At 40.8% G+C, this 13,555-nt stretch overlaps 1 protein-coding gene across 2 annotated transcripts in view; it reads right to left on the bottom strand.

Moving 5' to 3' along the window:
• Positions 1-13,555, bottom strand: part of LOC140463954 (septin-9-like) — a 299,673-nt gene that overhangs the window by 250,849 nt on the left and 35,269 nt on the right. For both annotated transcript variants that reach the window (XM_072558447.1, XM_072558449.1), the window contains exon 2: positions 12,908-12,964. In XM_072558447.1, the coding sequence (XP_072414548.1) occupies positions 12,908-12,964 (57 nt within the window). The remainder of the gene's footprint in view (positions 1-12,907; positions 12,965-13,555) is intronic.

The raw sequence follows: 13,555 nt of genomic DNA, 5'->3' as shown, positions 1-13,555 counted from the left end.
TCATACTGTTTGCCTCACCCAGCTCTGATCAGAATTCTATACTTCCCTGCAAGGTCTATACATCACCAATGAGTGATGATTGACTTAGATCAAGTGACAGTGCTGTTTATTACAATTCTGCTATCGCATTCACTTTCTCATTGAGCAGACAGCAGGTTTTGGCTGGAAACAGAGGGTTTAAAGGTGACACCAGTGAAAACTCACTTAACACCAGATACCAGGATAAGGGTGAGGATAATTGGGAAGGGGAACATTGCCAATAATGTGAAACTCAGGAAGAGTACCTGGATGTTGTTTGGTGAGAGTCCCAGGTATCCAGGGGCCTGGTTCTAGGTGAGAGATGAATGGGTTGTGAACTAAACAGTGTGAGATGGTGTCGACTAGACATATCATGACGATGCACTCACCGACCTTGCCCACCCATACGAGGTCATTAAACTTCCAGTGTCACTGTTGCCAGTAACTCCAGGAATTGAAGTCCTTGTCATCTGAATTCAATTATTCCTTATGGGTGTGCGGGTCTCCTAAGGAACCTCCGCATCTTTTGTCCTGTACTTTTCATAAGGATGCTTGGAACCCCTCTCATTGCCCTCATATTTCATTTTCCACCTTTTAAATTCCAACATTATTTAGATAGTCAGCTTACTGTAAGGTGGTCAGGCTGGCTGCACCAGAACAATGTTGTGCCCCCTACCCTTGACTGAACAGGGAACAAATCACCAGCATGGGGAGAGTGCGGTTCTGGCAATGAGGAACCCATGCTGCTATCGGCAAAGAAATGGGAGTACCTCCAATAGAAATACAGTGTGAGTAATCTCCAAATCATCTCCACACCTAAAGAAAATGAAGCTATCAAATTTGTAATCCAGTACGCCCAAACATGGAGGCCTCAGCATGATTTCTATTTTTTTCTGCTCTTCCGTTGGACAGAAAGGTACAGAGTATGGAAAACCCTGCAGGGCTGGATGGCAATCTGACAGGTGGTAAAAAGAAATGTCTATTCACAACTGTGGATAACGTAGCTGATCCTAAATGAAAAGAAACAATTTATGGGCTCCTGCAAAATAAAAATACAATAAGGACAGGGCTAACCACACTATTGGACTTTCAGCTCAATGTCAAACCCAGAATTCAGATCTGGAATTCAGGTCTCCAAGCAACAAATTTTTTTTTTTTTTAAAATGCACTTTGGCTCAAAGGTGGGAAACATACTAAACCAAAGGTTTGAATCATGAATGAAGAGTCGTTCTTGCACAGAAATTCAAATACAAGTCTTTTAAATGTCTTACCCTCAGGAGATAGCCAGTCCACTCATATGCACATCCATCTGTCTTTCATTGCCAATTAAGTTTTCATATTTGAATTGTATCATTGGAATTTATATTCTTCAGTATCTGTGCCATTTTAACCACTGAATCTTGCTATGACTACATTTTTTGAAAAAAAAGCAAAACTCAATTTAATTATTGCTGTCTTTGCATTACTGTTGTAAAGGGAGGAGATTCATGAGAACCTCTAGATCCCATTCCTGAACTAAAATATCCTGAGTGATACTTTGAAATTTGCATTGTAGAAATGTCAAACAGGAAGCATTACATGAAATTATAGAAGATAGAAAATAAGAAGAGGAGTCTGACCATCATTTATCATCATCATGGCTGATCTTTCAACTCAATATCCTTGTCCCAATTTCTCCCATACCCTTTGGATTATTTTGTAGCCCTAAGAACGATACCTCATTTCTTCTTGGAAGCATTCAATGTTTCAGAATCAACTGCTTTCTGTGCCAAGAATTTCAAAGGCTTACTATTCTTTGGGTAAAGAAACCTCTCCTCATCTCAGTCCTAAATGGCCAACCCCTTAGACTGTGACCACTGGTTCTAGATTCCCTGATCATCAAGAATTTCTGTGTTCACATTATCTAACGCTGTAAGTGATACATAGGTTTTTGTGGATCCTTGCCATTCTTCTAAACTTCGGTGAATATAGCCCTAAACAGTCCAAACTCTTTTCATATGTCAGTCCAATTATCCCAAGAATAACTGAAATTAAATTGTGGAAGATGTAAACAGATAACTCAAATCCTGCAATGGATCTATATTAAAAAAAGACTCAGTATATTTGAACAGATGGGTTTTTAATCACAAAATGCCCAAACTAAAAATTTGGTACAAAAATATTCAATAGTTAAAAGGTAGCCTAAAACAAAAAAAGGTAACTATGAGCTTGAAGAGCAACATAAAAATGTCAGTAAACCTCTGTAAACACAGAGATCCAAACATCTGTGAATGATAATGCAATCACCTTTGATCCAAACAAGGCAATACGACAAGAGGACAAAATCATTGCTGAAAAGACAATGCTTATGATTAATAACAGGAAATATTTGCATTTACAGATGGCGATAAGTAGCTGCAGGACATCAGGGAGGTAGACTGAAGCCAGAAACCTGGATTCATTGAAGAAGCAGAGTGGGATTAATTGAGTTGCTCTTGCAGAGAACTGACATGACAGGTTGAATGACGTCCTTCACTGTTGTAATCATACTATGATTCTATTCTGTGACGCAAATGGATAAAGTGAGACTGGAATTATTGGACTTTCACAACACACCATTATAACTGACCCCTCACCCCCCCAAACACGTGCTGGCTCTGAACTATGCCATTCTTTTTCAGGATTTGGAGGAGCCTGTGTTGGACTGGGGTGGGCAAAGTTAAAAATCACACAACACCAGGCTATAGTCGAATAGGTTTATTTGGAAGCACTAGCTTTCTATGCACTGCTTCCTCATCAGTGGTTGTGGAACAGGATCATAAGACACAGAACATATAGCTGAAAAATGTGTTGCTGGGAAAGTGCAGCAGGTCAGGCAGCATCCAAGGAGCAGGAGAATCGACGTTTCGGGCATAAGCCTTTGTTCAGGAATGAGGAGGGTGTGCCAAGCAGGCTAAGATAAAAGATAGGGAGGGGGAACTTGGGGGATGGGCGTTGGGAATGAGATAGGTGAAAGGAGGTTAAGGTGAGGGTGATAGGCTGGAGAGGGGGTGGGGGCAGAGAGGTCAGGAAGAAGATTGCAGGTCAAGAAGGCGGGGCTGAGATAAGGTGGGGGGAGGGAAGGGAAATGAGGAAGCTGGAGAAATCTGCATTCATCCCTGGTGGTTGGAGGGTTCCTAAGCGGAAGATGAAGCACTCTTCTTCCAGACGTCATGTTGCCATGGTCTGGCGATGGAGGCGGCCAAGGACCTGCAAGTAGGTGGCCTGTCTCCCCAACCAACCCAACCGCCCTGTGGCTGAACACTAACTCCCCCTCCCACTCCACCAAGGACATGCAGGTCCTTGGCCTCCTCCGTCGCCAAACCATGGCAACACGACGCCTAGAGGAAGAGCGCCTCATCTTCCGCCTAGGAACCCTCCAACCACAAGGGATGAACGCAGATTTCTCCACCTTCCTCATTTCCCCTCCCCCAACCTTATCTCAGTCCCAACCCTCTGACTCAGCACCGCCTTCTTGACCGGCAATCATCATCTTCCCGATCTCTCCGCCCCACCCCCTCTCCAGCCTATCACCCTCACCTTAACCTCCTTCCACCTATCGCATTCCCAATGCCCCTCCCCCAAGTCCCTCCTCCCTACCTTTTATCTTAGCCTGCTTGGCACACCTTCCTCATTCCTGAAGAAGGGCTTATGCCTGAAACGTCGATTCTCCTGCTCCTTGGATGCTGCCTGACCTGCTGCACTTTTCCAGCAACACATTTTTCGGCTTGGATCTCCAGCATCTGCAGTCCTCACTTTTTCCACAGAATGTATAGCAAAAGGTTAAGCAGTGTCATGCGGCTGAAATATATTAAACAAACTTAGATTAAGTCTTTCATCTTTTAAAATGGTTTTGCTAGTTTTGACTCATATGTAAATCCCACAACTCCTTAAGTCATATTCTCAAGATAACTTCAGGTTTTCTAACAAAATCTGAGACAATGCATTAAAGGTGTGAGGTTAAAGTCTGTCTCTGTTTCAATCTTGAGTCAGATTGGTTTTATTTCTAAAGTGGGATTTACAGAATCTTCTATGGATTGACTATAGGTTATGCATTTTTTGAGCAAAAATAATTCTGCAAATACAGATTCACCCCATACAATTGTGTGCAGGAGAGAGAGAGTGTGTGTGTGTATGTGGGTGTGAGTGCACGTGAGAGTGTGTATCGATGTGTGCGTATATGCTTGGTAAAGTGTGAGTGTATGGAGTAAAATGGGGTATAAGTGTGTGAGAGGGTGCGTGCGTGGGTGAGAGTATGGGGAGTGTATTCTTTTTCAGCACACCTATTGAGATGCACAAAGTAAGTGCAGAGAGAAATGTTGGATTCACAAATGAATTTTATTCAAACATTCTGCAGTCCAGACTCTTAGATTTCAACAAAAGCTTGATGCTCATACCTGTTTTCAGCTAAAGATGAATTGCATGATAAAGAGAGCAAATTATTGTTCAGGGACCTCAACAGCAAACAATGTACAACAGATTCTGTGACTAATCAAATGCTGATTAACCATTCAGATTAAAATGAATAGTCAGCTGATTAAAGCAAGTCAAGTCTTTTGAAATATGATTGCAAACAAGAAATGTATATCTAAATACATTTGAAATATATCATTGCTATGCTAGCTTATCAGGACTTCAAATTAAGTGAAGGACCTACATTGCAGGACATTAGGTAGCAGTGTAATGCTTTTAAACAGTGCAACTTATTCCTGCCACACCAAGCAGCCATTGCGCAGACTTTTGAAAGCGCACACACTTTCAGAAATTAGTTCTGCAAAACCCTTCCCACTTTGACACCATTGCCATGTAGGTTTGAAGATTTGAAAGGCATGCACATTTGAAATAGCAGCACAATGGCATTCAAAAATCATTTGTGTTTTCTTGAAGCAATTCATTCCATAAAAATATTATGCTATCACTTATTCAATCAACTATTGAATTCACCCTTAAAAAGTAGGATAAACATCTGCTGGCCGTTCTGCCTTTGACGTCTAGGCCAAAACAAAACCAATTCAGATCTGTTTAAAGAAGGTTGATATTCTGTTCATATGATTCTTACGAGGTTGGTGCTTTTTGCCTTACCAAGTACAGTCCCACATTCCTGTCTCTTGCGTCAAGTTTGGCAAATGTTGTGGTACTGTAGTTTCAGATGTGAATAAATCAGCCTATAGCCCATGGCTGTGCACATACTATATCAACTTTCTGGCACATGGCCACCAGCACAATATGGCAGGCTCAATCAATGCAGCACGATCATAATATGCATAAGATTCTTTGGGTTCTGTCCATACCAACAAATAAATTTAAGTTAACTTAAGTTAAGTCTGTGCTGTCCCTGCACTTAGCTGGTTGTCTTGGTAAAAGAAAAGGCTAGAAGTGTGGAATGTGTGGCTAAGAAATTTTAAATTGTATAATATGTAACTCCATTACACACATTCGAGATTGGGATGCTGGAAAATCAGTGGTCAGGCAGCATCCGAGAAGCAAGAGAATAGATGTTTCAGGAATGAGGATTGTGGGCCGGATAGATGGGAAAAACTATGGACAGGTCAAGAGGGTAGTGCCAAACTGGAGGCTTGGGACTGCGATAAGGTTGGTGGGGGGGGGCGGAAAGAGAGAAGAGGCGGGAAGAGGAAAATGAGAAAACTGGTGAAATATACATTAATCCCATGCGGTTGCAGAGTCCCAACATGGAAGATGAGGCGTTCTTCCTCCAGGTGTCGGGTGGTTAGGGTTTGGCGATGGAGGCGGCCCAGGACCTGCATGTCCGTGGGAGGGGGAGTTAAAGTGTTCAGCCACGTGGCGGTGAGGTTGGTGGATGTGGGTGTCCCAGAGATGTTCTCAGAAATGATCCGCAAGTTGGCATCCTGTCTCCCCGATGTAGAGGAGACCACATCAGGTGCAACAGATACAGTAGATGACATTTGTGGAGTTATAGGTATATTTCTGTGGGGTGTGAAAGGAGCCTTTGGGATCTTGGATGGAGGTGTGGGTGCAGGTTTTGCATTTCCTGTGGTGGCAGGAGAAGGTGCCAGGAGCGGGGCGCAGGCTGGTGGGGTCATGAATCTGACGAATGGAGTCACAGAGGGAATGTTGACAAGGGTGGGAAGGGAAATATATCCAGAGTGGTGGGGTCTGTTTGTAGGTGGCGGAAGATGATGCAATGTATGTGGGGTGGAAGGTGAGGACCGGGGGGTTCTGTCCTTGTTATGATGTGAGGGGTGGGGTTCAAGGGCAGAGGTGCAATTTGTGGAAGCGATGCGCTGGAGGGCATTCTCAGCCACGTGGGAGGGGAAATTGCAGTCTTTGAAGGAGAAGGCTATCTGGGATTTTCTATGGTAGAATTAGTCATCCTGGGAACAGATGCCCCCCAACCCACAAGCCTCATTCCTGATGAAGGGCTTCTGCCTGAAAAGAAGATTCTCCTCCTCCACGGATACTGTCTGACTTGCTGTCCATTTCCAGCACCCCAATCTCGATTCTGATCTTCAGCATCTGAAGTCCTCATTTTCTCCTCCATTACACAGTTTGAAATACAACTTTGATGTTCCTTTCCCCTTCACAGAGATTACTACCCCTGATTGTTTTAAAACAGTGGTCAATGAAGTCAGGCACTTTATGGGAACATAGGAATTAAGATCAGGAGTAGGTCCTTTGAGGCTGCTCTGCCTTCAATAGGCTCTTGAATGTCAAACTGTTTTGTTCTTTTGTGCTTGCACATGTTGAGTTCATATATTAATGAATTGTCGAATTGAACATTTTTTGTTAAATGAACTGGTGAATAAAAATTCCCATCGAGAGAGAAAAAAAAACAAGTTAAGGATATCCAAGCACTAGCATCCATTGCCACTTCTAACATGTGCAATGTTTAGATTAAACAGAATTAAATTAACAATGATTTAGTGTGTCCACAATTATGGGGCTGTTCTCCAACAATATCATTCAGCATTCTTACAAGTTTGTTCACAGTGATTCAAGTTGCAATATTCCAACCAGATGAATGCTTGCACTTTGGCAGAATGCATTCAGATTTCAGAGCATTATTTTGACCCAAAATCTATTTCCGATGTCCAAGTCTTCAGAGTCCAGGTCTTTAATATTGCATTCAAATGTCTGATCCTTGGACAACTTTAGAAGCTACAATCTCAATGAATTATATGAATAGCTTCAGAGATAAGAAAGTTAGAACATAGAATAATACAGCGCAGAACAGGCCCTTTGGCCCTCAACGTTGCACCGACCTGTGAACTATTCATAGCTCGTCCCCCTACACTATCCCATCATCATCCATGTGCTTATCCAAGGATTGTTGAAATTTCCCTAATGTAGCTGAGTTAACCACTGACACATAAGGCATTCCATGCCCTTACCACTCTCTGAGTAAAGAACCTGCCTCTGACATCTGTCTTAAATCTATCAGCCCTCAATTTGTAGTTATGCCCCCTCGTACAAACTGACATCACCACCCTAGGAAAAAGACTTTCACTAACTACCTTATCTAATCCTCAGATCATCTTGTATGTCTCTATCAAATCCCCTCTTAGCCTTCTTCTTTCCAATGCGAACAGACCCAAGTCTCACAGCCGTTCCTCATAACACCTTCCCTCCAGACCAGGCAACATCCTAGTCAATCTCCTCTGCACCTTTTCCAATACTTCCATTTCCTTCCCGAAATATAGCGACCAGAACTGTACACAACATTTCAAGTGCGGCCGCACTAGCGTTTTGTATAGATATAGCATGATATGGAGGCTCCGGAACTCAATCCCTCTACCAGTGAAACCTAACACACCATATGCCTTCTTAACAGCACTATCAACCTGGGTGGCAACTTTCAGGGATCTATGTACATGGACTCCAAGATCCCTCTGCACATCCACACTACCAAGAATCTTTCCATTGACCCAGTACTCTGCCTTCCTATTATTCTTCCCAAAGTGCATCACCTTGCATTTAGCTGCACTGAACTCCATTTGCCACCTCTCAGCCCAATTCTGCAGTTTATCCAAGTCCCTCTGCAACCTGTAACATTCTTCCGAACTGTCCATTACTCCACCGAATTTAGCGTCTTCAGCAAATTTACTAACCCATCCATCTATGCCTGCGTTTAAGTCATTTATCAAAATGACAAACAGCAGTGGTCCAAAAACAGATCCTTGTGGCACACCACTAGTAACTGGACTCCAGGCTAAATATTTTCCATCAACCACCATTCACTGCCTGCTTTCAGAAAGCCAGTTTCTAATCCAACTGCTAAATTCCCCTCAATCCCACGCTTCTGCATTTTGTCCAACAGTGGAACCGCATCAAAGGCTTTACTGAAGTCTATATATACCACGTCAACTGCCCTACCCTCATCTACAAGGAGAAAGTGAGGACTGCAGATGCTGGAGTATCAGAGCTGAAAATGTGCTGCTGGAAAAGCGCAGCAGTCAGGCAGCATCCAAGGAACAGGAGAATCGAGGTTTTGAAGAAGGGCTGATGCCCGAAACGTCGATTCTCCTGTTTCTTGGATGCTGCCTGACCTGCTGCGCTTTTCCAGCAACACATTCTCAGCTCTACCCTCCTCTACATGCTTGGTCATTTTCTCAAAAAACTCAATGAGGTTTGTGAGACACGACCTGCCCTTGACGAAACCATACTGACTATCTGAAATCAAATTGTTGCTTGCTAGCTGATTATAGATCCTTTCCAAAACCTTTCCTACAACAGAAGGAAGGCTCACTGGTCTATAATTACCTGGGTCATCTGTACTGCCCTTTTTGAACAAGGGCACAACATTTGTAACCCTCCAGTCCTCTGGTACTAAACCTGTAGAATGAGTTCAGTTATGAGGATAGATTGAAGAATTTAAGACAGCAGAGAACAATGCTACAAGAAGATCTAATAGTGGCTTTCAAAGTCATAAGGAAGTAGATAGAGAAACACTTTAAATAGGAACAATAGGGCATAGATTGAAACTGATATTCAAAAGAAGCAAGAGCGAAGTGAGGAAAAGCCTTTTCACTCAGCAAGCACTTAGAGTATGGGATGTAATACCTGGAAGTGTGGTGGAGGCAGAGGCATTAAGGAGAGCATTGGACGATTACTTGGATTAAAATAACACAAAGCGTAGGGGGAAAAGGCAGGAGATTAGTACTAAGTAATGATACTCATTTGACAAGCTGCAGCAGCACAATAGGCTGAATGATCTCTTTCTGCATGATAATTCTTTGAAGGATATTTTCATATCCCTCATTGATGTTGTGACTAATAGGTAAACAGACGCTTGTAAGATCAGGAGGTTAAAACCTAAATAATAAAATTATTTAAAGGAACAAAAAAAGCGCTTGAAAATGACAACAGTTGATGCGAGAAAAGATCACCAGCTGTAAGTTCTCCTTCAAGTTATACACCATTCTCATTGGAACAATATTACCATTCCTTCACTATTACTGGTGAACATCCTGGAACGATCTCTTAAAGCACTGTTGGTTTACCTGCACCACAGGGACTGCAATGGCTCACCACCACTTTCTCAAGGGAAATTGAGAATAGACATCAAGTGCCGGCTTAGTCAACAATGCCAACATCCAATAAAAACAGTTGTTTGTACAGCACAGTAGGTCACGTTATGAGCTACTGCATGGCTTCAAAACTAAAGTGAAAGTGATCTCTTGTTTGCATCATTACATCAAAACATTGGAAATAGCTAAAATGATATACTTCAGGCTATAGAAAGAAAATTCATAGTGATGTTACAGATATTGTCAATCCAAGTCACTCAAATGTAATCAATTTCCAATCAATTAATTCTATAGAAGCAGGACAATGCTGAAACAAAAAGTAAAAATCAAAATTCCAATTTTTTTACAAAGCCAAACAACAATGTGTCTATACGGTCCTTAGAAGGCACTAGAAAGTCTAAAACTCTTGGTAACAAATGTGTAAAACCATCTCCCTTGGGGAATAGAATATGATAGGATGCTCATGCCAAAAAGGTTATCAAAGCAGGTTTCCCCCCACCAAAAAAAAATGTCCTAAAAGGGGATTACTTAAAAGCCATCCCAGGGGTCGACTCAGGTATACATCAGGCAAAGAAATGAGAGCAGGTCACATGCATATCCTTAAAAACTGGAAATGGAGTTTCATATGTTACAATTACAAACAAACAAAAAACAATGTATTATTGTTTATAATAAATGCCGATAAAAAGGTGCACAATGCAACTTTGGCACGATTTGAAATCAGAGTTTTTACGAAGTAAGAACTGATTTTTCATTTGATGGAATCAAGTTTGATGGTATAACAGACATGTAGAAAAAACTTTCAGTTGTGGGCCCAGAGGAGCTGCATTGCTCTAGGGATCCACAGGAAAACTGAGGTCTTTATGTCCCTGGACTCATTTCCTTCCTGTCTCACTTCCTCACAGAAAACCAGCTTAAATCATACTCCCTGGCAATTTGAGATGGCTGACTTGATTGCCTGTTGGCAGACACTCATACCATTCCAAGGAAGAAGCAGAGAAGCTCTAAGTAATGTGGGGTTTGGTTTTAACCCAGACATGAAATTCTGAGCAAATAAGTCAGTTTTGCACTGATTTTGCTTCCCCCCCACACATTGCCCAAAACTTACTCTGGGGAAAATAACCTTCTGTTTTTGAAATCAGACCAACTAAGTTGTTCAAAATGTTTTGTGCTCCTCAGAATCTTGGGAAGAATTCAGACCGGTGCCTAAATTGGTGTAGTTAGTATGCAGAAAGGAAAAAAGAAAGGTCTACCAATTATTCCTAGTATCCGTAAAATAAGTGACAGCTAACTGAATCCTTAGAAAAGTAAAAGAGTTAATATTACTGTGCATTTGGTGCTTTTAGCTAGTATATATCAATACAAGATTCTTTAAAATTGCCACAAATCTGTAATATTTCCTGCTCTTCAACATAGAAATAGTTCAAATGGTTGCAATATTGGTTTTAGTTCGACAATGCTTGAAAGTTTTTTTCCTGTTTTCCTCTTGTTGCTTTCAGTAAGTACATAATAGAATTAGATTGTCTGTTTTCTGTAGTGACAGTACACACATTGACCTCATTGAAGCAGCAATTGTTTTTAAACAATATTACCAATTCAGTCCCAAAAAAGAAAGGAAACTAGATTAAATACTGTGAGAAAATTCTACAGGAATGAATGAAGTTCACAAAGCCACAACATCAAATCACATGATAAAGGCTTCATAATATAACTGGCATAGAATCCAGAGAAAGTGAGGACTGCAGATGCTGGAGATCAGAGCTGAAAATGTGTTGCTGGAAAAGCGCAGCAGGTCAGGCAGCATCCAAGGAGCAGGAGAATCGATGTTTCGGGCATGAGCCCTTCTTCAGGTCCTCATTCCTGAAGAAGGGCTCATGCCCGAAATGTCGATTTTCCTGCTCCTTGGATGCTGCCTGACCTGCTGCGCTTTTCCAGCAACACATTTTCAGATAGAATCCAGAGACTACACTTTGCAAATTCTTCATTAGCTGGAAAACACTTGGAGAAGTCCAATAACTTTCAAAGTGACTATACAAATGCAAGTCTGTTTTTTTTTTGAGTTAATCACATACCAAACTAATGGCAGAGTGTGGAAGTGGCAAGTTTGAGTCTTGGAACTACTGGCCTTCATACTTTAGGTTTTGGAATCAAATTTATAGTAAATTGTAAATTTAATTGTAAATTTGCAAATGTTAGGCAGGATGTGGAAATAATACCAGAGGAAGAATTCAGTATTTTCCAAGAAAACATCAATGAATTTGCAGAATAGCCAATGGTTAGCAATGAACTTCATTACAAGTAAATGTGAGGTATTCCATTTTTGACGAGAAATGTATATTATTTATCACGTATCATTTTGGAAATTAGAGATTTTAATAGGAAGGGGTAAAAGGGATTTGTGACCTCAGTAGGAATTTAAGATGCTTTTTTCTTGAAATGTCTTATGTAATTGTAACACCATTTAAAAACAATAAGTCCAGCATAACAAGTAATTTCTAGAATTGAGCTTTGAAGTATTTGGAATTCTCTTCTCCAGAAAGTGGTGAAATTGAATCATTGCTTATTTTAAAGGAAGAGGTAGCTAGATTCTTCATGAACAAGGTCAGTGGAACAGACAGGTATTGTGGAGTTGAGGCCATAATTAGATGAGCCATCAGCTTGTTGATGGCAGAGCAGGCTCAAGGGGTAGAACAGCCTGTTCCTTATTGATATTCATACTTGTGCACAAAGTGTACAGAAAACCTGGATTAAACCACAGTGGATTCCTGTGTACAGCTCAGGTTGTAATACCACAATAAAAGGACGTAGAGGTACTTTCTAAAAACAGCAAAAAAAATTGCAAGGTATCAAATAAATATCAGAACTACAAGACTATGTTCATCATGGTGAACCAATGAATTTCATTCAAAATGGCTGAAGGGCAATTTAATTAGCCCACACAAATACATAGGACCACGAACATACACAATCATGTTCCGAAGGAAAAGACAGAGTGAGTTTTTTCGTGTAAAAGCAGAACTAGAGGCTCACAATATGATTTTAAAATCAAGGATTCATCTGAAGAAATTTCTTTGCCTCAAGCATATGGACAATATTGAACTCAATTCAATAAAGCATAGTTACATCTAAAATACCTGTAGCGGAGATGAACAATAGAGATGCAAATCAGTGAACCTTAGGAGGGAGAATGAAATAGATGAAGCATGTGAGTAGACCATAGGAATGGATTTGAGTGCATAAGTGCAGGAATGGACTGGTTGGCCAAAAAGGTCTTTTTCTATGCTGTATATATTTTATGTAATCTTATATAAACCTGAAAAGTTGCTGATTTTCCATACACTAATATTAATTATCTGGTTACTTACTTGGACTTGTGATGTCAGTGGTCCTTCTCAATTTTCCACTTGCTGTTCTTGTAATTCCTAGAGCAACAACAAAAGAACAATTTTCACAATAGGTTCATATACTCATCCTCGATTTCTTTCCTATTTATTTACTGAGAGGAAAGGGAGTGGGTTACACAGATCCTCAGAGCTTGAACAATCTGTTCACTTCAATTGCATATACTGTGGTGTCAAAGTGACAACTTAAAATTAAACTTCAAAGTAGGTCCCAATAAGAATCATTATAAATTCTGGTAAATATGTTTGCTGTCTAACTTTATAGCTGAAGATGGCACTGGAAGGGCAGTAGTAAGTGTCTTTATCACCTTATCAAACTTTAGAAATATTAAGGTGAATCACCTGCTTCAGAAAGGCTAGGATGGATGATTCATGATGATTATCTATTTGATTACATAATATCTGCCAAGAAAATGAAAAGTGGAAATACTGAAGAAGAAAGGAAAAACAAAAAAAATGACAGTTTGTGAAACATAACTGGCCAAAAAGGTTACAATATGGACACACAAATCAGGAGCAAGAATAGGCTATTCAGCCCATTGAGCCTGCTCTTCCATTCAACGTGATCACGGTTGATCATCCAACTCAGTACCTTGCTTCTACCTATCCCAA

The sequence above is a fragment of the Chiloscyllium punctatum genome, chromosome 39, assembly GCF_047496795.1.
Source record: "Chiloscyllium punctatum isolate Juve2018m chromosome 39, sChiPun1.3, whole genome shotgun sequence".
In the NCBI taxonomy this organism is placed as follows: Eukaryota; Metazoa; Chordata; class Chondrichthyes; order Orectolobiformes; family Hemiscylliidae; genus Chiloscyllium; species Chiloscyllium punctatum.
Note: the sequence above shows the minus strand (reverse complement) of the source record. Positions and strands in the feature narration are given on the sequence as shown.